Consider the following 23,147-nt stretch of genomic DNA (forward strand, 5'->3'; position numbering starts at 1 on the left):
GTATTCCACATACATGCGTATCACACTTAAATACGGTGTATAAAAAATTACATCTACTTTGATCAGCATGTATCTAAGATACATGAATCTGAGTAAATGTGATACGAAAAGTAATTTCAAAAACTAAAGGATAGACACATAAATCATAGTTATACCCTGAACTAGTGGAATTTATAATTTTTGCTCTTTAAATTATTACTTTTTTTCAAGTTTCATATGTAACTAGCCATTGTTTCCTTCATTGACCTAAATTATCACTTCTTTTGTATTAAAAGACATCTCAATGCTGAGTTAGCTACATATTGTTTCCTTTTTTTATGATCGTGGTATCCGTGCCAACTTTCACACGTCTCAACTAATTTAAATGATATCTATCATCTTTTTTTAAGAGCAACTTTCACATATAGCAAACAAACTATTTATATACTATAACAAAGTTTGCATAATTGCGCTCCATAGCAAACATATATATGTATAATTCGCTATACATATACAATTGAAAACTATGTCTATTTCGCTATACGTATATACAAAAAGAAGCAATTGTATAATTCGTTGGCTCATCTTCAGATTTGTATAATTTCGTTGGCAGGCCATTTGTATAAATTGTTATTAGCCTCTCGTTTGTATAAATCGTTGACAAAAATATTCGTATATCAAAAATCACTTTCTCTTTCGCTTTATTCAAACATAAATTATACATTATACAAACACAAATTATACATTATACAAACATAAATTTTACATTATACAAACATAAATTTAACATTATATTGTATAATTTGTGTTTGTATAAAACGAGAAAGAGAGAAAGACAAAAGAGAACTACGCAGGAAAATATTTACATTGTATAATTATAAGTGTATAGGACGAATATTTATGCATTTGCATGTGTATATACAATTTTATCTCGCTTTATACAAACAGAAACACAATTTATACAATTCTGTTGTATAAAGCGGGAGAGGCGAACACAGAGGGAGCGAGCGAGAAAGGGAGAGTGGCGAGTGAGAATTTGAAGGGAGAGAGGCGACTGGCAAACGTTTGCTACGGGGCGCAATTAAATCAAACAGTAGTTACTCCATTTATTTTAGATTATAAGTTTGTCATCTCTATTTATTTTAGATTATAAATTTGTCATTCTGAACAATTATCCCTTTTATGATCGTGGTATCCATGTCAACTTTCACACATCTCGACTAATTTAAATGATATCTATCATCCTTTTTTTTATGATCATGGTATCCGTGCCAACTTTCGCACATCTCGACTAATTTAAATGATATCTATCATCTCTCACCAACAATAAATATCATATAATTTTGTCACCCAAGATAAAAACATAATGAAAGAAATCACTAGTGTTTTTTTTTATGATCTTTTTTGGAAAGAAATCGCTCACTCGACAGCATGCATTTGTAGAGTGTTTTAACACAGAGAGCTATAACTTAGATAATCAAGGGGCAACTTTAAAAAAAAAAAAAAATCAAACTAGGATTAGGATATGTCAAATTACATAATCAATGCTATGGATTTGTTTAAAATGCTTCCCATCCAATTGTTCAAGTGCACCAAAGTTTGTTTGTTTAAACTGTCCTGTGGCCTTGTGCGTCTCAGGATGAGCATGCGTTTACATCGCTAAGTTGTGAAAACTATCAAATGGTACATCGACTATTTAAAATACACCTTACATTTTGTTTTGGACTACCTTATATATACATATGCATGAGATCACGAACCATAGAATCAACTTGAAAATTGAGAAATTCCAACATAACAAACAAACACAAGTCATGAAGAGAAACCAAAAAAGCTTAAATATATTGACATCAAATTTTGATGGGAAGAGTACGGTGAGAGCTACAGAATCAATCTCAAAATCTTATTAACTGGGAACCTGCACTGGAATGCTGTGTGCAAGTGTCGAACATAACCTGGTTGTCAATTAGGTCTATACTTCACCAAACATGGTCCAGTGAATTTGGCGATGAGAGTGGATCAAGACGTAGAAAAATGATAAAAATATGAGATATAAAACAAGATCCTTTCAACGTGTACAGCATACAACTCCCTTTGGCAGTTTGGACACATCTAGAGGCAGTTCTGGGTTACTAATAAAAGTATGATCTACTGAATCACCTGCACTAAAGGCCTTTAATAAGTGAGAAGAAAGAGAGAGCACTCTTTACCTATAAGTTGAGGAAAGAATCATCTGTGGCTAAGTCGACTTTTAAGCCCCAGTAATATACATCAGGCTCCAAAACCAGATATTAGTCCCAGCTGACAGCAAGAGCTGAGACTTTCATCAGTGCACCAGGTCAATGGCAAAAGTGCTAGGTTTTTTCTCCCGCAACTGCACCTCGAGAATTCACAGTGGTTCCACACTTCACTTCTCGGTTTCTCCACTAGATAACCCCACCGTTCCAGCAGGGGGGTTCTCCATACTACAAGAACTAGCATTGCTAGCGCTTTGGCTCCCACCTGTTTCTGGAGGCTGTGAAGTATCACCTGATGATCCTTCAGAATCTTTTTCCACATTACTGGTGCACCCATTAGTGGGTGGAATATGAGCATTTTCTTCTTTTGACTGAATAGTATCCTTTGGAGCTTCTGATTCCTTTTTGACGTCGCCATTAGGTAAAGGAGGCCCGACCACATCAGCAACGCCAGCTGAATCCGAGGTTTGATTGGATGTTGCAATTGTATTAGAGCTTTCTCGCCATTCAACCCATTCAGGAGGCTTAATGGTTTCATTAATTGTAGCATGATGCAAGTCCTCAGACAAACTAGAGGGTGCAGGATGATCTGAACTTTGTTTTGGCTCAGGTCGATCAGATGAGGCAGTGTCTGCCAAATCATCATCTTCATCAGCAGCTGCATCATCATCTGTGCTAGGCCTAATAACATTAGTTTCTTCTGTGTCAGGTGAGGGAGAAGCAACCAAGGCAGTGTACTGTTCATGAATCTCTTTGTCATCCTCGAAAGCAAACCAGTTGGAATTTGTAAAAAGTGATCCACTGCAAAAACAATTATAAGTAACATCATTGTTACTAATGATACTGGGACAGATACACAAAAAGCATTTTGAACAGTGTTTTTTACCCACCTTTCCTGATCGTCACCCAAACGTAGTGAAGATATCACAACTTCAGCAGACTCATCATCAAAATAGACATCCTACAGGAAATCAGAAGAGTTTATGTAAATGAGTTGCCTGAAAGGGCACAGGTTGTGCATCGCCACAGGCAAAAAGCATAAAACAACATCAAAGACTACTGAGACTTGAGCACAAAGCACAATTAGGTTCAGAGAAGAGAGCACTAATGAAGAAAAAATAAATGTAAACACAAACAACAATTATCTGGATTAAGGAATTGAAAGATTAAAATTAAATATATCAAGCAAAAATCATGTCACTGAGTTCAAACATAGATTTGAAGTTCTGATTTAGATGTAGAGATGCAGTGCCAAGCTTTAATGACTGGGTATTTATACCAAATTTCACTAATTTTGTAGTCGTAATCACTCAAACTCCATTCATAATGTTCTATTAGCAATCAATCTACTACTTCATGAACTATAATTACTGTCTAGTATGGTCCTCCTAAAGCCACAGCCATGGTGATGAAGCATAGTCCCTAGCACCTTGGTGACTGCACTAAAAGGTCATCTAAGCTAAGCCAAAGCACCCAACCTGCGCTTCACCAAGCTTTAGGCGTAAGAGGGCTTTTTCATGTGAGCCTTAGCGACATTGATTATGACAACATACAAATTAATATTCAATAGGAGGATTTCCAAAAGAAAGAACTATGTGGGAAAAATGCTTTTGAAATTTCTCAAAAGGAGAAAGCACACAAGTGAGTTACAAAAAATCCACCATCATCTCAGAACTGTTATACATACCCTCTATGAGAATTTTAAAAAGATATCTATAAATGGTCCAAAATCAATGTTAAAGGGTATAACAGTTTGTATGAGATTACCCTTTAAACTTTAAAGTCATTTGTAGGGCCTATTTCTTTGAGATTTATTAAAAGATGTGATAAGGTGGACATATCAGGTAGCAAGAAAATTCCGTTAGATATTTCTACATGCAATATTATATCACTTCATTCTTCCATAACAAATGACATGTTCATTTAATTAATAAAATAATAAACTAAATATGCACAGATAACTAACTGGCTTTAAAGCAATTGAAAGCTAAGGGAAATATGGGTATTTTGAAAAGCTAATAGGTGACTTCAGAACCAATCCCTCTGTCCCAAAGTACTTGTCAAGTATCGTTTTTCGAGAGTCAATTTGACTAATCTTCAGAGCTAAATTGAATTAGATTAATTTAATATTTAAGACTAAAACTTTTCGATTCATAAACTATATGAAAAGTACTATACGTTGCATTTCTAATATCAATAAGGTGAAAAAATACATCTTAGAATGTTTGATAAAGTTTATGAAGTTTGACCCTCAAAAAAGGAAATATGACAAGATTCGGACAGAGGGAGTAGTTGGAAGTATTGCTAATGACCAAGGGGAAGTTCCTGTCAGCCACATTGAATTAAAGGGAAGATCAGTATTAGAGGTGGAGCAGAGGTGGTCTGCCTTACAAATCGACTCAACTTTATGTAATGATCATCATTATGAAGAATGATACCAATCAATCAATCAATTGACTTTGCCTCAATCACAAATTAGTTGAACCTCATCTGAATATCTTCCCGCTATATGAGAACCCACTTCATGGCCGTGAATATAATTATGCTTCTAAAAATCAGACTTTTGCTATGTAGAGATGAGAGTGAACACGACCATATAACAATATTGAGATCTATGCTGAAGTGAATGTGAAGGAGAGAAAGTACGCCCTGTACTCTCTCTCTAGAGCATATGCACAAACAGCATAGAAGTACGGTAGCAGACAGTTTGTATATCTCATTAACTAAGCAATCACTGAAAGACTAAATAAAACCTCGACAGTTACCTCATCATCCCGCTCAAGTGAACCACGAGCCTGCACACAGATAAAGTCTTCCTTGAGTACATGATTAATGATAATATACTTAATGGCCATGTGCTTAAAAAATTGATATGTGAAGATTAAAGATGAAGTTGAATAAAAAAGATTTAAAACAAGAAAAACCAGAAAAGGAAAAATAAGCAAAATCAAGCATCCATTGTTTTTGGCACTGTTAAGATATAACTTGTATTGAATTGGTTGCAGACAATATACAGAGTGCTCCATAGTTTAGGCTACTTGAGATAAGGTTTCTTTAAACTTAAAATGAAATAGTCATTTAATAAGGAAGATACTAAATGCCAATATTCCTAATAATGACAGAATTAGGAAGACTATTCTACGCTATTAACAGGATAAAATTCATTCTAGCTCTCACTGGATTCTGTCTTAGCCTACTACATCGAGGCAATAATGCCATGACCATATAACAGTTACAAAATGCTGCCACAGATTCCTGGACCCTCTGTCTAACCCTGCTACATCTATATTGAACTATGGATCTTATACCATTTTCAGCAGAGGCTTTTTACAGTAAAAAATTCAACCACAGATTCTGAACAACATTCCTGTGATTGGGACTTGCAGATAAAAACCAAAACCACACTTCAAATTCAATTATAAATAATTAGATATGCAAAAAGGTGTGGGCTTGAATCAAAAAGCACATTTACTGTGCTCATTTTGCTTCATCTCTAAAGATTCTACATAGCAGGCAGCTCTAAGAAAGGACAACTCTAACTATAAGAAAGATAAATTCTCCAACTATCTATCAATGTTCCAAATCCTCTGTCGTTACCTTCTCCAGATATAAACACAGGAACCTAGCCAGCACTATTACATGCTAAAAGATAGAGAGAGATGAAGAAATGCACAATCATATTGTCTTTTGTTAAGATATGAAGAACACCTCATCAAGTTCATCATTGTTATAGATTCCATAGCGGAAGGCCTGGCTTAAATTATTTGCCAGAGCTGCAACATCATAGTCTCTATCTTGATAATCATCATCATCACTGTCCCTCATTCGGTCATGCAGTGATGTGGGTCTCCTGAGAGAGGTTACATGAAATAAAAGTCAATATTATGCTGGTATAAAGAATAACAAACTACAATCATGATCAATCCAATGAAAAGATGAACATATATCATTGGTATAGAATGGATGTAATGAGTATATTTTCTTCAAAAATGTTGTGTCCAACTCAAAAGAAAAAATGGCATGATGTTTATATAATTCACACAAACGATCAAGTGAGGAACACTCAAATCTGGGCATGATTCTCTCCTTCCATCGCAGCAAGAATTTTTTTATAAGGTAAGGTAAATATCATTAAAGGAACTCAGCTAGGGAAACTCAAATGCTTTTGTACAGAATAAATGTAGCATTAATGAGACACATTCAAGACCCACAATTTGTTATATAACATGAAACATGGTACTCCCTTTTTCCTAAACTATGTGACACTCAGTCAGTCCCAAAAGAATGACATATTTCTATATTTAGAACTTTCTCCATCCCAATTTATGTGATGTTGTTTGACTTGGCACGGAGTTTAAGAAAGAAAAAAAGGTTTTTAAAACTTGTGGTCTCAAACAAGCCATAGATATTTGTGTGGCTATAAATCATCTTCACTAAGGGTAACATAGACATTTTAAAAAGTTAAATTGTACTAAATATAGAAATGTATCATTCTTTTTGGGACTGGCTAAAAAGGAAAGCTTGCCACATAAATCGGGACAGAGGGAGTAACAATTGAATTTTATACTTTCCATTCTACCCTTAATGAGATGATTTTTAATGATACAAATATCTACGGCTTGTTCAAGACCACAAGTTTCAAAAGTCTTTCTTTCTTAAACTCCGTGCCCTATCAAACACCGCCACATAAATTGATTGAGACGGAGAGAGTAATTAACAAGAAATATGTTCAATCAGGCAACACCAACAATTTATTACACACACAATCCTTGTTTTCACTCCTCCCACCCCTGCCGTACCAAATCAAAAACAAGCAAAAGAAAAATAGAGGTACTAACTATGCAGCTACTATTTGCCTTATTCATAGAGTCCGGGTAATGCCTTTTCAACAAGATGGCTAGCAAGTGTTTTTTTTTTGGTGTGTGTGTGAGAGAGTGAGAGTGAGATCTATCATGAGTATCACCCATGTTAACCAACAAAAGGAGAAGCCTGAACTTAGGCAGCTCAATTTCTGTTTTTGAATAATTCAAAATCCTGGTAATGATGTAACCAACTCTGGCAGTGCAAGCTCAGTGTCTTATGTGAATTCAGACTGCCATTCCTAAATCGGGACAAAACAGGTTGCAGAACTACAAACCTTTTTTGATAAAGGTGGATGTGTATAGGTCGACAACCAATCTAAAACTAGTCAATTAACAAAGACTCCTCACAATATTATTTGGAGCCAAACGAATAATGAGAAATATAGCTGAGCCAAACTAGTTTACAATTGAGGGGTATCTGTTGTTATTTTCCTTATAGTCACACATGGAAGAAACTATTTGTGTTATTCACAGAGATCAAGTTATGCCTTTCCAACAAGAAGGTAGCACCGGGGGGGGGGGGGGGGGGGGGGGAGTGTGTGATTGATTCATCTCTTGTATTAACAAACAAAAGGAGATGCACAACACATCCCATAACAAAGACTGCTCAATTCCAGTTCTCAAGTATTTCATAATCCTGGTAATGCAGTCATTGTATGACACTACATGAATCTACCTAATATCTTCATATTTTCATCACTATCCCTTGTGCATACCTTCTTCTCTGCAGGTGGTTTATTTACTTGGAAGCAATCCCCCTACCCTAGGAAATACTAACCAGCACAAAGTGATAGCAGGCAATTAAGGCACTCACCCACAAGCCCACTGGAAAACATTTTCCACAGCATTCCGCTTTTGAAGAATATTTGTCTGCCAATCAATCCATTCACTATTCTCCTGCCAAAAAGTACTTGCATTTAGGATAAGGAATTTACATAAGGTTACTTTTTGATAAAAGAATTTGCAGAAGTCGAGCATAAAAAGGAACTGTGAAGGGCTCCTACTTGATACATAACGGAGGCAATCACTAACGACCTCGCAAACTAATGCAGATAGGAAATTTGACCATATCAAATCACTAAAGTGAGACTGCACTGAAGAAAAGCAATCAAATAGAAGAGAGACTTGACGCAAGTAGGTGAATTCTCTATATAATAAAAGGCATTTTCTGAAATTAACTTCAAGGTACCCAAGATGATTATCCCCAAATGATTATAGAGATTTTTTTCCAAATTGAAAATCACTCCATCAGAGGTCAATGTAATTTCTCAGTACGTATAGACTAAATAAGTATAGGTAATACATTATACAAGTTACAATAATGTGGGCATAGTTTAGGTAATGGGTAAATAGGTTTTAAAAAGTAGGTAATAGGTGAGTTGGATCTTTTTGATAATTTGTGTACATATTTTGTACTGGAAATTGTTCTTCTACATGAGAAAAATGTGGGCTGGTACTTTCTATTATTTAAACGTAAAGTTTAGGTATATTTTAGTTATAAAACTTACTTAAGGTACTAAACAACAACATACCCAGTGTAGTCCGACAAAGTAGGGTCTAGGGAGGATACCCTACCGCAGAGGTAGAGAGGTTGTTTCCGATAGACCCTCGGCTCAAGGAAAAACAGTCCAACCCAGTACAGAAAAAGAATAAACGGAAGTGAAAGCATAACAAAGCAATCTGAAAAGTAACTACAGCAAACTAATAGGGTAACCGAAGTACAAGAAACAACAAATAGTAACACAAATCAAGGGACAAGAAACTACAGGAGCAATACTACGATTACTAGTATGGACGGATAGCAAGACAACACACTACTGCCTACTTACTTTAGGTACTATAGTCCAATAAATCATTAGTCCACGAACCACCCATGAAATTTAGCCAAAATCATTAGTCCACATACCACCCATGAAATTTAGCCAAAATGAACCTATGTTAAGAAATATGATTAGGTATTAGAGCAACTTTGTAGGTAACCTAAGAGAAACAAGAAAAAGAATCACCTCAACATCAAATTCCCAAACACAGAGCGTTTAGTCAGTCAAGCTTCTTCTAGCAACATAAGTAAACTACCAGGAGAATGTAGCGCCTAATGCAACAGATTTGTAAATCTACGCTCAGTCTTCTAGGAAAAGGTGTGACAATCAAGATGTGACACATCCACTAAAACAGGATGGTTGAAATATAAGAACACAATGCCTGTGTTATGCAATAGAAAGTTACACAGAGTGGTTGTATATATGTAATCAAATGTTGGGTCTCACAAGATGGATGTCATAAAAATATTAATCCTAAGATGGATGTGCGGCAATACAAGATTGAAAAGACAAAAAAAATTACCACAAGGTGCATATACCATGCAGAGGATAAAAACAGAGAAAGTTGTCTACGATGGTTTGCACTATGTCGTATGTGAACCTCCATACGTACAGTAATCTAGGTGCAACACTATAATGAGTAAAGGCACTAAAAGAGGAGGTAGACCTAAAATCATACACACAGAGTTAGAATCTCTCATATAAAGGATTCATATATGCAATACCAACTAATTGGAAATAAAGCTTAATTGTTGATACACTTAAATTAGGTTTGGTATTTGTCATAAGACTCATTAGTCTGCATATAGACTTAGATAACAATGTGCATGTGGGATTTAGTGACTCTTTTTTAAAAGACATTACTTAGTATTGGAATGAAATGGGCTCGAATAGAGCAGAATGAATATTGAGGATTCATATAATTAATCCCAACTAGTTAGGAATTGGAGTAGTTGATTGAACATCTATTACACTACCAGGTAGTATGAGTTGAGCAACTTCTGCGATGACCAATGAAATACGCATAAAGAAGTCACTTGTGTCTTGTGAAACTCTCTCACTCCCTCTATCCATATTCAGTGGTGTCATGCTTCTCATTACTTCCCCTGATTGCCCCCACTTGATGAAAATGCAACACATTAGTATTAGCAACTGCCCAAATGGACCTTGAGAAATCTCTATTTATCAAATGCAAAATCAGCTACTCTAAGTGCAAACATCCTTGTGCCTTGTGTAGCTGAATAGCCCAGTAAAACAGGACGGATTCAAATTGGAAGAACTACATGAACAAACAGAAAAAAATGATAACACATGAAATCAGATATTTCAAACACCTGCAGACGCGACTGTATGCCATTATTGTTGTTCCCTAGTTGAACAAGTTTGTTAGCTATTCGTGTCGCATGCCCAATGTTTCCAATCCTGGGTGGGGATCTTCCCTCAACAGAGGCCGTTGGCTGCATCCACATTAAAAAACTTAATGACCAAAGGTTTCAACATCTACAGCCCAATATACAAGTAAAATTAAGAATATTGAGTCAAAACACCTAAATTTTGATTAATACCTTGGATGGATCAGCAGCAAGTGTTGAGTTTTTCTCCGCCTCGAGAATTTTCACGAGAAGATTACAGTCACTAAGAAGATGTTCAACAAATTGAATATTCTTACTCTCCAGGCACGAAATTATTATAGTCTCAACATGATGATGCAAAAAGTTGTTGTATGGATACCTGGATTCAATAACAAAGAAACTGACATCAGATACCTAGACACTATACCAAGTAACAGAAATCAGAAGGTTATTTGATTATATAGTAACATAGCACTTACTCAAAGAACAATTCTAAGATGCGTTTAACAGCACCAAGCCGAATCAACTCCTTTTCAGCAGCTTCACTGCTAACATTCACCAAGACTGAAACAAACTCTATAATCTGAAATTCCCAATTGATCGAAATCAAAATTTGAAGAATCAAAGTCCTATTTACCACCCAGCATAACATTAAAACACAGTGCAGGTGGACGGGAGTTTTTTTTTTTTGATGAAGTAAATGTTTCATTGAAGTCAGATGCAAATTAGTTACAAAAGTAGAAGCAAAAACAGTTGGAGGTGGAGGGGAGTTTGTTTCTTCTTGTTAGTTACAAAGATAAAAACAAGACTCTTGGTGTTCAGTTGATTTCATATATGTAAGCAATAGCAGAAAAGAGATTCCAGGAGAGAGAACAAAAATACTCATAGTACTCTGATTTGGAGCAGCAGAGAGCATCACATGATTCTTTATTTATTTTTTTAGAGGGATAGTGGAAAGGGACCTAGGGGGAAAATCAAAGCAGTATGAAAAATCACTGATAAAGGAAGGCTGATGTTTGAGTTTAGTCCTCTTATTCACAAACTCAAAAATCTTTGTTTACAAGTCTAAAAAAAAATTCCAAAAGCCTTTATTAATTTATTTACAAAATATATAATACTGACAGACTCAACGAAGTACAACAAACACGCGAACTTGCCACTACTTTAACACTAAAGTTAAATATTGATCTGCGAACTGTTATATCCATGAAAATTGACATTATGGAAAGAGAGGAATTCAAGAATTTTTTAAGATATATACAATTCACTGCAGAAAGTTGAGATGAATTTCCTTTTGTTTTATTTTTGGTGTACAGAAAGCTATAGAGAGAGTACAGATTATCTGTATACGTTAGGTAGTCTGTAAGTATAATAGATCAATTTTGATCTATTCTTTTGCTGTAACTATTGTTTCACACTAACTTAATGTTTTTTTCTATATATACTGTTACCAATTTCAAAAAGAAAATATCAGTGAAAATTGAATGCTGATTGCTGAAAACGAAACATGAAGGATAATATTTAAAATTTTATTTAGACCAAGTGGACCTTAAATGATTAGATAGCATTGCACGACATAGATAGATATAAGGGCTTGTTAGATCGAAAGAAAAAAAATAAGGGATAATACGCCCTAAACTAGCCCCCTCATTTGTCAACTACTGAACTACACGGTTGAATTTTGAGGGGTTTCTATTACCCACTTCCTTGTATCTCACAGCACACACCCTAAGAAGTATTTAGTTACCCAAATGAGAAAATGTGTTTATATACGTGCTGCCACCATGTCACTACCCATTTCTCTTCTTTTTTTTCCCTATTTTAGCTTCACTTTCATCTTCCCTTTCTATACACAAAAACCTCAACTTTCACCACTCAAATCAACAAATCACACGCATAAAAAAAGCTGATCATTCACTGAAAAGCAAATGAAAATCCTAGGACCAAGTCTAACAAGCTTTAAGTTGGAGCTATAAGCATCTCTTCAGAACGCACCATATAGAAGGTCCCTTTAGATGGATCTAGGATGTGGTTTTGTAGTGAAGTCTGCAAGGTGAAGTGAGTGGATTTTGTTATGGGGTAATTTCCTGCACATGTTAATTGTTTGTTTGCTACAGCTAAAATAAGGAGCTCTTAGTGTGATAAAAGAGTTGGGTTGGAGGTCAGCGACATAAAAGAGTAATGATAGATAGAGTGAAGTAGAAGTCGAATGGTACAGCTTGGCCGATCAAAAGTTGAGTTCCCAAGCCAAGAGAGTGTTTTCCTAATGCCTCTCACGCGTTTTAAGAAAGTAAATCAATCCATGCTATGTCAGCAAAAGAGGGAACAATAATTCCACTTCAAAATAGTCCGCAAAGTGTAAGTGTGTACTTGGCAAAATGAGTTTAGTAAGGGGGTGGGGTGTACTTATGTTTTATTCCCAATTAAAACTCTCAATTAATGAAAGAAGAAAAAATTTGAACACACTTTTCATTTCCTGCAAAAATAAAAACCAGCACAATGTATTCAAGAATTGTGTTGCGCTTAAAGCCTCATCAGACTCTTTGACAATGCTATCCTCTCTAAGTTAGATCAAAAGTGATATTAAATTATATCCATTTCTAATTCCAAGACAGAAGCTTGGAGAGCATTTGCTTGATGATTTGAAATAATTACTCACACCATAAAACTCCGCCTAAGATGGTATAGTATTTGGTTAGCCCCATAAGAAAGAAATAATCACAACATAATTGTAACGTTTGGTTGGAAGTCTAAATAACACATCCATTAAGTCATGCCGAATCTAAAGACAGAATGTGAAGCGAAAATACGTGTATTAGCAATGCGGGGAATAAACTATTTAAAGACAAAATACTCTGTTGAAGTAATTCATGTATAAAAATCTCCTCATTATTAATCTCCGCATATACAACCTTGCATTTACAATCTCTGCATACCTAGTGTGTGAACCAAAGGACCCCTTATTTTCCTACAAGAAGATGTTCAATAACTACCTTCAGACGATGCTTCCCAAGAGGTGGATGTAAGCTCCCATATGTTGTTGGCAAGACATTATCCTCTGATGAAATATCCAGAAGCTTCAGTAAATTACCTGTATAAACAAGCAATAATAAAAGTTATTCCACTTGAATCACAACATACAAGTTAAAATCAGAGCCTATAAATCTAATTCATATGGAAAACATACCGAAACCTAGATAACTGGTACAGCACAATGAATTATCTCAAATTCAGTATTTCCAAAAAAAAAAAAGAGCCAAAGACTTTTCCAGCGGAAAGCAAAACAAAATACAACGGGCAGCAGAGAGAAACAACTATAACATCGAAAGGATCTCCAATTAATTAGGACGTAAAATGTTACAGTTGAGGTATGATGCAATGAACCAGTGTACCACTTACCTTTTTCAATAATAAGTGTCACAGAACTCACAATAGCATGTATATCTATGTGTACATGTGTGTCATTTGTATATAGTTGGGTTCATTGCATCATATTTGTATATATGTGTGTCATTTTTTCAATATAAGTGTCACATATATACAAATATCTCAAAGATCATAATACACGACTCATAAAGGGAACCTAGAATCCAAACTTCGCGTAAAAAAGAGAAGGTCAAATAATTAGGTTTTTTATTGAACCATGCATATCTTTAACTTCCTTTGTGTGTTTTTCCTCCAAGAATCCAACTGTGCTGAATTTAACACTTCATCATGGTAAGCACACTCCGCATATCTATCCTTCAATCATCACTAAAATAAACCAACATATTTGTTTTACAAGTGAAGTCACAACACCTACTGAAATTTGATGACAATCAACACCTTCAATTTGACCAAACTGTTGCGGGCTCTCTTGAACACGCGGGTAACCCCTCCCCGAGCATAAGATTCCTAGAAGGCTTCCCCCATTTCCCTACAATATTCAGACTAAAACTTGCTACCAAATGGAGACTTCCGGGAACCTTAAGAGGAAAGAAGGCACCACATATTTTTTGTTTTAAAGTGTACTAGTCACGGACAGAAGAGGAGAGAATGATGTCTGCAGGGTTAAATGTACGAGTGGTATGCCTTGGAAAAGCTTGTATCATGTATATCAAAAGTCAAATGTATTAAGCACTATAACAGAGCCTAAAATCAATATTGTGCAAGATAAGAATGTCAAAAATCCTTTCTATTTAAGGGGGAAGGTGGACGTTCAAGAGGATGTACAAACTATTTGTCCACCAATAGATACTGTTCAAAGACAACCAGTAAATCCATACCTAAGCTTCCCAACATCCCTTCCACAGTCTCAGGATTTGCACTTGCTCCAGAGCACTGCATTGACTGGCGACCGTACATGTAATATGTTCCTGAAGCTAGCCTCTTAGGGTCTAATAACGATATGCACACAGATAACGAGTTAACCAACACGGATTTAGGTCGTGAGTCCTCCAGTGCATGACGAAATAACCTCTCAATGAAACTGCGAAACATCATATAACCAAATATGTCTGTGAGATCCGAGAAAATACAATAGTATCACCAGACTAAGGCTTCAATCAGAATCCAAAATTAATGAAGGTTCAGAATAATAGAACACCTAGGGCTGGAGATTTTGGCAGCTATCCCAGGAGGAGCATATCGAGTAATGGCACACAAAGTTTCTGCTGCATTAGCATGCACTTCAGGGCAATCCTGCAATTACAGAGAATTCCATTACCATAGTAACCTACACCAGCAATTACAAGATTTGTTGGGTACCCAGTCACTAACTAAATAGATGAATACTAGACCATCAATATTTGATCCATCCCTACTGAGCACATTATGTTAAACATATAAATCGATGAATTATAACCTTCTCATCAGCCCCAGAACCTTGGTCGCCTAGCAAATATCATCAGGCATGCAGTAATTCCTTTTTTCAGAATGGTAGCATAAAGCAGGAATGCAGTACTATCTTAGTTCCCCAAGCCAGGTTAGATATCGAAACACATAAATCATGTAATGACTAATGACTTGGCAAATTAGAGAGTTATTAAAATAAATTCAGGAAAATGACATACTGATGAGCTAAACTTGTCAACGATCATCTCCAGCACATCTGCATCTTCCAACCACTGCATGGAATCCAAGAAGTTGCTATACAAATGTTCATCGGTGCCAATTAGGCGGATTAACACCTAAAATCAAAAGCATTAGAACTTCTGGATTTAGTCATGCTAAACAACCAAAACATGCCTTAAAACTATTTCAAAAACTACAAACCTCCATGATGGATGTAATTCCAATGAGATCAACCAACTTCTTGATAATATCTTGATGAGTCTACAAGAGAATAAACCATAATCATTAGCTTGACTGTGCTTGACTTTTTATTGAAAGCATTAAGAGGCGGTATCAATGTTTCACCATTTTACAAGGGACAATAATTTTTTTAAAAACTAGCCAGATGATTGATACATTAAATACATAAAGATTTATTGGTAGAACATACCAGTTAGTCACACAAGAAATGGTATCTCAAACTAAAGAAGATATAAACAAGTCACAACAGGCGAACACCCTCCACCATCTTAAAGAACATAAAAGAAATGAATTGGAGACTAAAAGGGAGCAAGGTTTCATTGGTACATACATAGACCAGCTTTACCTCGACTGATATAACATCCAATCATTTCCTATATGTGTGTTTTTGTAATGCAAATCAATCATGATAGCTAATAAGAAGCAGCAGACTTACTTGTACATAGTTCATAAATGCTGATGTCTTCCGCAGCAACAAGCATATGACAACCTAAAATAAGAAACTTGGGCATCAAGTACAGTGTAGAAACTGAAAATCTGATAATAACAGTTCACAGAAGAAATAAACCTTAAAAAATGGAAGTACTTCCAGAAAATATTAAATGCAGCATTGTTTTCATCGAAAATCCAGCAAGTAAAGTCCTTCATTCAGTCTTACAGTAGTATCTAGCATGCAACTATCACCTTGCTTTTGGTCGAAACGGGAGCAAAACGATAGAAACTAGACAGGATAAAATTGAAAAATAAACATAGCTTTTCAACGAAAAGTTTTTTTGGAAACTAAAACACGGCACCGCCAACAGAGAAGTTGTCAACCTTGCAAACTTTTTCCCCGATAAGTAAAAGGAATCAACCTTGCAAACTTATTAACCACTCCCCTTCCAGTTAAATATATTTAGAGATATATACAAAGGAATACATAGCTAAGTGAAGCATAATTCACACTAATGTGACTAGTGGTCAATGATGAATACCTTGCTGAAGTAACCAGCCAACAGAGTACTATGTGCGTGCTCAGGTTCCAAAAATGAGAATAGCAGGTTCATTAGCTGACATCCAAAATGAGAAAGCCAATTTATATAAACAATATTCAAGGAACTAAGCATATAGAACAAAGGCAGAATAAAAATACATGACAAAAAAAACAGTGAATACCTCCTCATTCTCAACCAAAGCTTTAAGAATTATGTCCACCTCGCATGTAAAGATTTCACAAGCAATAAAAGGAAACCTATGGCACAGTCAAACAAGATATCTTTTAATAAATGCACTTGGGTCAAGGAAAAAGAGAACTCATATTCACATCCAAAGAAATATTCAGAGCCTATAACAAATGAAATGTAAATAACTTTCCAGTGCCAGTCAGACACTCACTTAAAAGTTCGTTTCTTCTCAGCATCTTCTGGAGCCTCTTCCACTATGTACCTGACAAGTTGTTCAACTTGAGCTCTTTCTCGCAGACTGTCAGAAAGAAAAGCATAAGATGATCAGTTTCTTCCACAGAATGACTTCCTTTTTTGACAGGTTCTTCCAAGAAATGACCTTTAAATCCTACAAGAAGAAAAAATTTGTGCAGAGATGGCACCAAAAGTTTCATAATATTACCATTTTTATAATGGTAACATTCTATATATTAACAGGTATACTATACCAAACTGTTTAGTCCCCCAAAGTTAGACAGTTACAAAAAAGAAGCCTGTCATCACATGATACTTCCTCCATATTGTCTAAAACATCAAAAATATCTTACTCGTGTTTTTAAAAGCAAAAGCGGAAAAAAATAGCGATAAGGTCCATGATGCTTGAAGCGAAATACCAGAAGTGAAGCATATGCTTCTTTGAAGTCAAACTCACAATTCACAACATTAAAAAGATCACCAAAATTACATGAATTTAGTACAAAAATGATCAGAATGCAATTAAAATAACTGATTACACAATCCAATAAACAATAACGCTGATTATAATCCGACTATTCAAAGTTGAGATTCAAATAACCAAGACCACTTTGCGTTGGGATACATTGCTTGTCATTGTTTCAAGTGCACACTTTTATGAAGCCCATTGCTTCATCATTTAAGCAATAACATGTAATAACACTGATCTTTACAGTTTATAGTGAAAACAAAATTAAGTTTTGTTAAAATCCAAGCACTGCCTCAGCCCACCAACCCCCACCCCACCAAAAATTGTGTTTAAGAAGGATATCTAACTAGCCTTGCACTTGGCATGTTTATTTAGTGCACACTAAACTTTTTGTAGTCCTAATGAACAACCAGAATTACAAAAGTTAACCACTTGTTCTTACTAAATCCAGACTAGCCAATTTTAAACCATAAATAAAGCTTCAAAGGCACGACATGCATCACTAGACTCCCTCAGCTAAACCTCACCATACAGCAGTAAATCCAGACTGATCTTTTCACAATTAAAGATATTTACTTTAAATGGATTTTCCATGAAACATCATTGGTTGGGAGATACTTTGTAGTTTGTACATCACATCCAAAATTAATAGAACTTGATGTTATTACAAGTTATATCTAGCATACCAACAACCCCCTGAAGAACCAAGAGCGAATAAGGTGCTTACAAATTAATAAGGCGTCCATTAAGAGCTTTACATTCTTGAATTATTTCATCCTCGTCCAAGAGCTCATCCAGTGCAAAATTTTCCTTATCCAAAATTGTCTCCACCTGAAAATAGTAAGTGTATCCTATAAAACTATGCACATCATTTTTATCATAAAATATCCACACACATTATTGATTGAGAAAAATCATTAGCTGAACACTGATACAATGCTTTGGAGTAAGCAATGTTGAAAACTGAGAAGTAATGAACTCAAATTTAAATTGCGCTTGCATCCATTAAATTTATGTAGAAGAATATTTCTGAAATATTCCAAAGCAAAAGTTTGCAGAATATATTCAGATTCCATAATATATGATGAAGAATATTCAATTTAATTATTGAGATTGGAACCAAAGATGTGCTTGAGAGATAGTTGTCATACATTCACTGCCTACCTACTGTTTAGATAGCATTAGCAAGGTCCAACTTAGGTAAAGAACCTTGTGTTTTCCAAAGGACAAACTACTATACATGGAGCCCCTACATTGTTACCAAAGTCTATGAAAAGTTCTCTTTTTTGTCTCTATCTTATCCTTCATATCAGAAACTCTCAATCCTTGTAGACTTGCCATAAGTTATCAGCACAGTGAAAGTTTTTTCTTCTTTTATAATAATTCAACTATTCTCGTCTCTTTTAACCATCTAGATGACACTGATTGCTGTGGTGAAACCCTGTATCCTTCCAGTGTAATACAAAGTGACTACACATCCACATTGTCTAGAAGCAGATCCATCAGTCCCCGTAGCTATGTAAAATCAGCACTCTACAACTTCTTGTTAGGGAACAGTACATGTCAATTTACCTGTTAAGTCAACAATCTACATTTGTCCAGTTAACTGACATGTTCACTCTACATTATCATCATGAAACCATCCCTTTGTGTCACATCATTTTTTCTGATCAAGTAAGCATATTTCATATAATAAACAAGGCCATAAAATGACCATATACAAGTGGTATTACTTGTATACCAAAAGGTAAAGAATCTACACAATCAACTGAGTCTCTACAAACTCCACCCAATCTCGTCTATACAATAGGGAACTTTCTGAGTGCACCAAAATAAAATAAGGGAACGAAGGCTACTTTGAGGGGAACTCGACTTTACACCTTCAGAAGCTCTTCTATTCCTCTCTCTCCAGACAACCCACATTAATGCAAGTTGCACCATATTCCATGCCCTTCGTCTTCTTCTTCTCCTCCCACTCTTCCAACTGAACATCAATTCTTTCACCATTTTTGGCATCACCATGGAGTGCCAAACCACCTAAACATATCCCACCATACTCTCATTGTCAAACTGCAATGTAGGAGAAGATCATCCACATCCTCACCCACCTCCTTGCACATGTAACACCAGCCGATGAATACAATCTTCTGCTTTTTGAAGTTCTTTATTGTCAAATCGCCCATCTTGTGGCTAACCAAGCGAAAAGCACACCTTCCTTGGTGCCTTTGGGATCCATATTGCATTACATGGAAACATTTGCTCCTCCCTAAGCAACAGATTCCCATAGAAAGTTTTCACAATAAACATGCCATTTTCCCTTAAATCTCTACCACCATGCATCAGGCTTATCAATTGGGTTGCCTTGCCTATGTAATAAGACTAACAATCTTTGGAGCTCACCTACTTCCCAATCATTTTATTGTTTTAGACAATTATAATTACAATTGATACTTCCCATCCTTCTAAAGCTCAAGTCCCAAAAAGTCCCACTGTCCCCCTAATTTGTTGAACTATCATCTCTCTCTGGCAAGAAATTCTATAGAGACACTGGAATCATCTTTCAAAGTGTCATCCCCGCACCATCTATTTCCCCAAAATTTAACCACACCTGAAAGGCAAAGTGATGTCTCTAGTTCTCCACCTCCTTCCGAAATTCCATATTTATCCTTTATTCCCCCCCTCCCACAATCCCCCTCCCCCCGACAAAGTTTGTGTCTCCAACCCGAACCCCCATAGCCATTGTGTCACATCATTATTCAATTACTTAAGCTAGCAAACAATTGAGTCAAAAAATAGGTGTTAGATATTTTATACTATCGCCGTCCATGTTTCAAGAAATAAGCTATATTTTATGTGTGGTTTAGGCACATGTAACAGGTTTGAACCCTCTAGAGACAAAAGTTTGGTATTAAGTGTAGAAAAGAAGGGGCAAAAAAAAGTTTGCCCAAGTATATGGCATAAGACTTGAAATGGCCTATGTATGTGGTGTACAAAGAAATGGACTTCTGTTCCCCGGATCAGCTCCTCTAAATTCCATAAAAACAATAAATTCCAAATGAAAGGCTACCTGGGCATGCTTAGAAAAGGTGTCTAGTATGGGCAAAAGGTACATTGCCCAAGTATGTGGCATAAGAATTGAAGTGAAATAGTGAATTGGAAAGAACATAATTTTACCAAGAGATATCATTTACTTCATTGATGTCAATCTAGAAAGCAAAATAGCTTAAAATTTGCAACATAATCTTGCACTTAGTTCGGATAAAAAGCAAGTTATGAAAAGTACATTCCTTGAAAAATTCCACAATGCTGCACAAAGGTAGAATTGCAGTTTAACATTGAGGACCTGATAGACATGAACTTCATCGGTACTATTTTCTTCAATTAGCAATTATAGATGTATGATTCATCAAACCACAGCTATTTGTTCAAGAAATTAGATCCAATCATAAGGCCCACCAGTCCATCATAAACTTCTCCTCTGCCACTGTTCCATTGCTCTATGATTTAACCCAAAAAATATCTTTAAAAATGCCACCATCATCCAAGTCCATCTAACACTCACTCTCTTCCTTTTTCCCTCTTTCAATAAGGAATTTAACACTCAGTCTCTTCGAGTTGCATAATTAAGACAATCAGAATACAACCAGTAAACACCACTACACCAGACCCCCAAAACATTAACTTCCACTATAAATTCAGTCCAAAAAAGTACTCCCCACTCTAGAAGTCCAGACCAATCACATTACCAATCTTCCCTTACACAATTCTGAATTCAAAATTAAGACTGCTACAACACAACACAACATACATAACAAGAAATTCAACAAAAACCCATTTCCATTAATCAAAATCCTTAAAAAAATAAACCACCCAATACAATTCCAATCAATAAACACTAGATATAGCAACCCAAACATTCAAATCGTACCCAAACATTTCACAAAAAGTTAAAAAAAAAAAATGAGACAGGGAATTAAAGGGGTTACTGGAGAAGCAGTGGAGAGGCCAGCCATACGCCAAAACATAGCCATTTTTTCAGAATCAAGAACCGACCCCGAAGAGAATTTTCAACAATTTGGATCTAGGAACAAAAAGAAAGCAACCCCAACAATGATCTTGAACCCAGGAAGCCCTAGAAAAAGGTGGGGAGCAGAGTCTTTGATAAGATTGGATTCGGTTCAATTGTTATCATGCTCATAAAAGAATTATACTTAGCACCAATTGTGAGACGGTGGAAAGAGGCATTTTTTTCCTTGCTGTATTTTTGGGGACTTTGTGAAGAAAAAGAAGCCACAAAATAAATTTTATTAAACCTATTATCAAATTTTTTCGGACGGAATTTAAATTAGTTGAATCGGTGAATTTTAAAAAAATTAATTATAGTATTTTCGAGAGGGAGAAAATGTCAAAAAGAAGCCACGAAACAAATTTTATCAAACCTACTATCAAAAAAAAAATTAAGTTAATATTTCTTTTTTTTTTTGTTTGGAAAGGGTGAAATTTAAATTAGTTGGATCGGTGAATTTTAAAATAATAATAATAGTATACTCGAGAGGGAGAAAATGTCAAAACAAATATTTTTATTTAAGAAAGGATAACTTGCTTGTATGTTTTTTAAAGATATGATTCTTTTGGGTAATTTGAAATGTTTATTTATCCATGATTTTGATGTATTTGGTTTAAAATGTGTGATAGTCGGTAGAAAAGAAATATTGTATGAAAAAGTTTCTCCTACGTGCAAAGTCTTGATGCATACTTGTATTGATAGGAGTTAGTAGGTATCTTGTAAAATTAATAGAGATATATCGACTGAATATGATAACTATCAAAAAGAAAATATTAATATAATTTATTATCCTTGAATAACAATTACACTTACATTGATACAATTGATGATAACTTGTCATATAAATTGAGCTAGTCTATTTCTATATTGCCATAAAAATCTCATGAGACCAAACTTCTAAAAATATTTCAAATTAAAGTTTCCTGCAAATAGGTGTGAAAATCTTCCAATGTATTTTTATGGGCTCCAATGGCTTGAACTTCTTGTCGTTTGTTGGCTTGATATGATGTTACTGCTGTTATTAATAGGAAATAATTTAGAAGTGCACTCATTGTCACTCAAATAGTGGTTAAGTGCGTTTGAGATTTCAAATATTTTTCATTTTATTATCGTGATTAAAACATTAATTCTTAAATTAAAATAAAATTGTTTGAGAAAAGGTGAATATTTTTTATTTTTATGACCATAATGTCTGAATCAACTTTCGAGCACCTCAATTAATTCCACAGAATACCTGCCACATCTCACCATCAACAAGTACAAAATAACGTTGCCCCCCACCAAAACAGATGTAAATACTATTTCTCAACATCAACAAGTGAATACAACTTCATTAGCCATTGAGCCACACGAGTGCAAAGTGAATACTATTTCTGATGACCAACCAGGTCATTATTATGATTTGGCCTCTTGTAAGGGCATCATGCATTATTTTTTTGGCCATTCCAGCAAGGACCAGTGAGTACCAAAAGTCATCTTGACAACATTTCCACGATTCCCCTAATATTGTAATTGATGATATTCACCTATGCATTGCAAATGAAGACAACTTATTTCACTTTGCACTTTTTCCAAATGAATATGTGACAACAAAGAAAACCTCTCTATTGAGGAAAGAGGTCTTAAAGATTCTGTCCTTTGAGGTAGAGTAAAATCTGCGTACAAACCTCGCT

The 23,147-nt window shown here is 35.3% G+C and overlaps 1 protein-coding gene across 1 annotated transcript; it reads right to left on the bottom strand.

Annotated features, from left to right (window-relative positions):
- Window positions 1-1,794: 1,794 nt before the first annotated feature.
- Window positions 1,795-21,695, bottom strand: LOC125846250 (uncharacterized). The gene is made up of 19 exons (XM_049525625.1): window positions 21,395-21,695; window positions 18,136-18,239; window positions 16,917-17,003; window positions 16,698-16,773; window positions 16,517-16,591; window positions 15,979-16,032; window positions 15,504-15,563; window positions 15,302-15,418; window positions 14,836-14,930; window positions 14,516-14,718; window positions 13,244-13,341; window positions 10,730-10,833; window positions 10,464-10,629; window positions 10,233-10,355; window positions 7,893-7,975; window positions 5,925-6,066; window positions 4,982-5,011; window positions 3,107-3,177; window positions 1,795-3,017 (listed from the first exon to the last, which is right to left on the bottom strand). The coding sequence occupies exons 1-19, from the start codon at window positions 21,437-21,439 to the stop codon at window positions 2,387-2,389; spliced, it is 2,364 nt and encodes a 787-aa protein (XP_049381582.1). The 5' UTR covers window positions 21,440-21,695; the 3' UTR covers window positions 1,795-2,386.
- Between the last annotated feature and the right edge of the window lie 1,452 nt (window positions 21,696-23,147).

This window comes from Solanum stenotomum, chromosome 12, assembly GCF_019186545.1.
Source record: "Solanum stenotomum isolate F172 chromosome 12, ASM1918654v1, whole genome shotgun sequence".
NCBI classification, from domain to species: Eukaryota; Viridiplantae; Streptophyta; class Magnoliopsida; order Solanales; family Solanaceae; genus Solanum; species Solanum stenotomum.

Excerpts from the sequence above, each read along its gene's own strand:
- LOC125846250 (XM_049525625.1), bottom strand. The coding sequence starts at position 21,439 with ATGGCTATGTTTTGGCGTATGGCTGGCCTCTCCACTGCTTCTCCA. Across the intron at positions 17,004-18,135 it reads AATGGACGCCTTATTAATTT|TCTGCGAGAAAGAGCTCAAG; the intron begins GTAAGCACCTTA and ends TCTTTCTGACAG. Across the intron at positions 14,719-14,835 it reads GCCAAAATCTCCAGCCCTAG|TTTCATTGAGAGGTTATTTC; the intron begins GTGTTCTATTAT and ends GATGTTTCGCAG.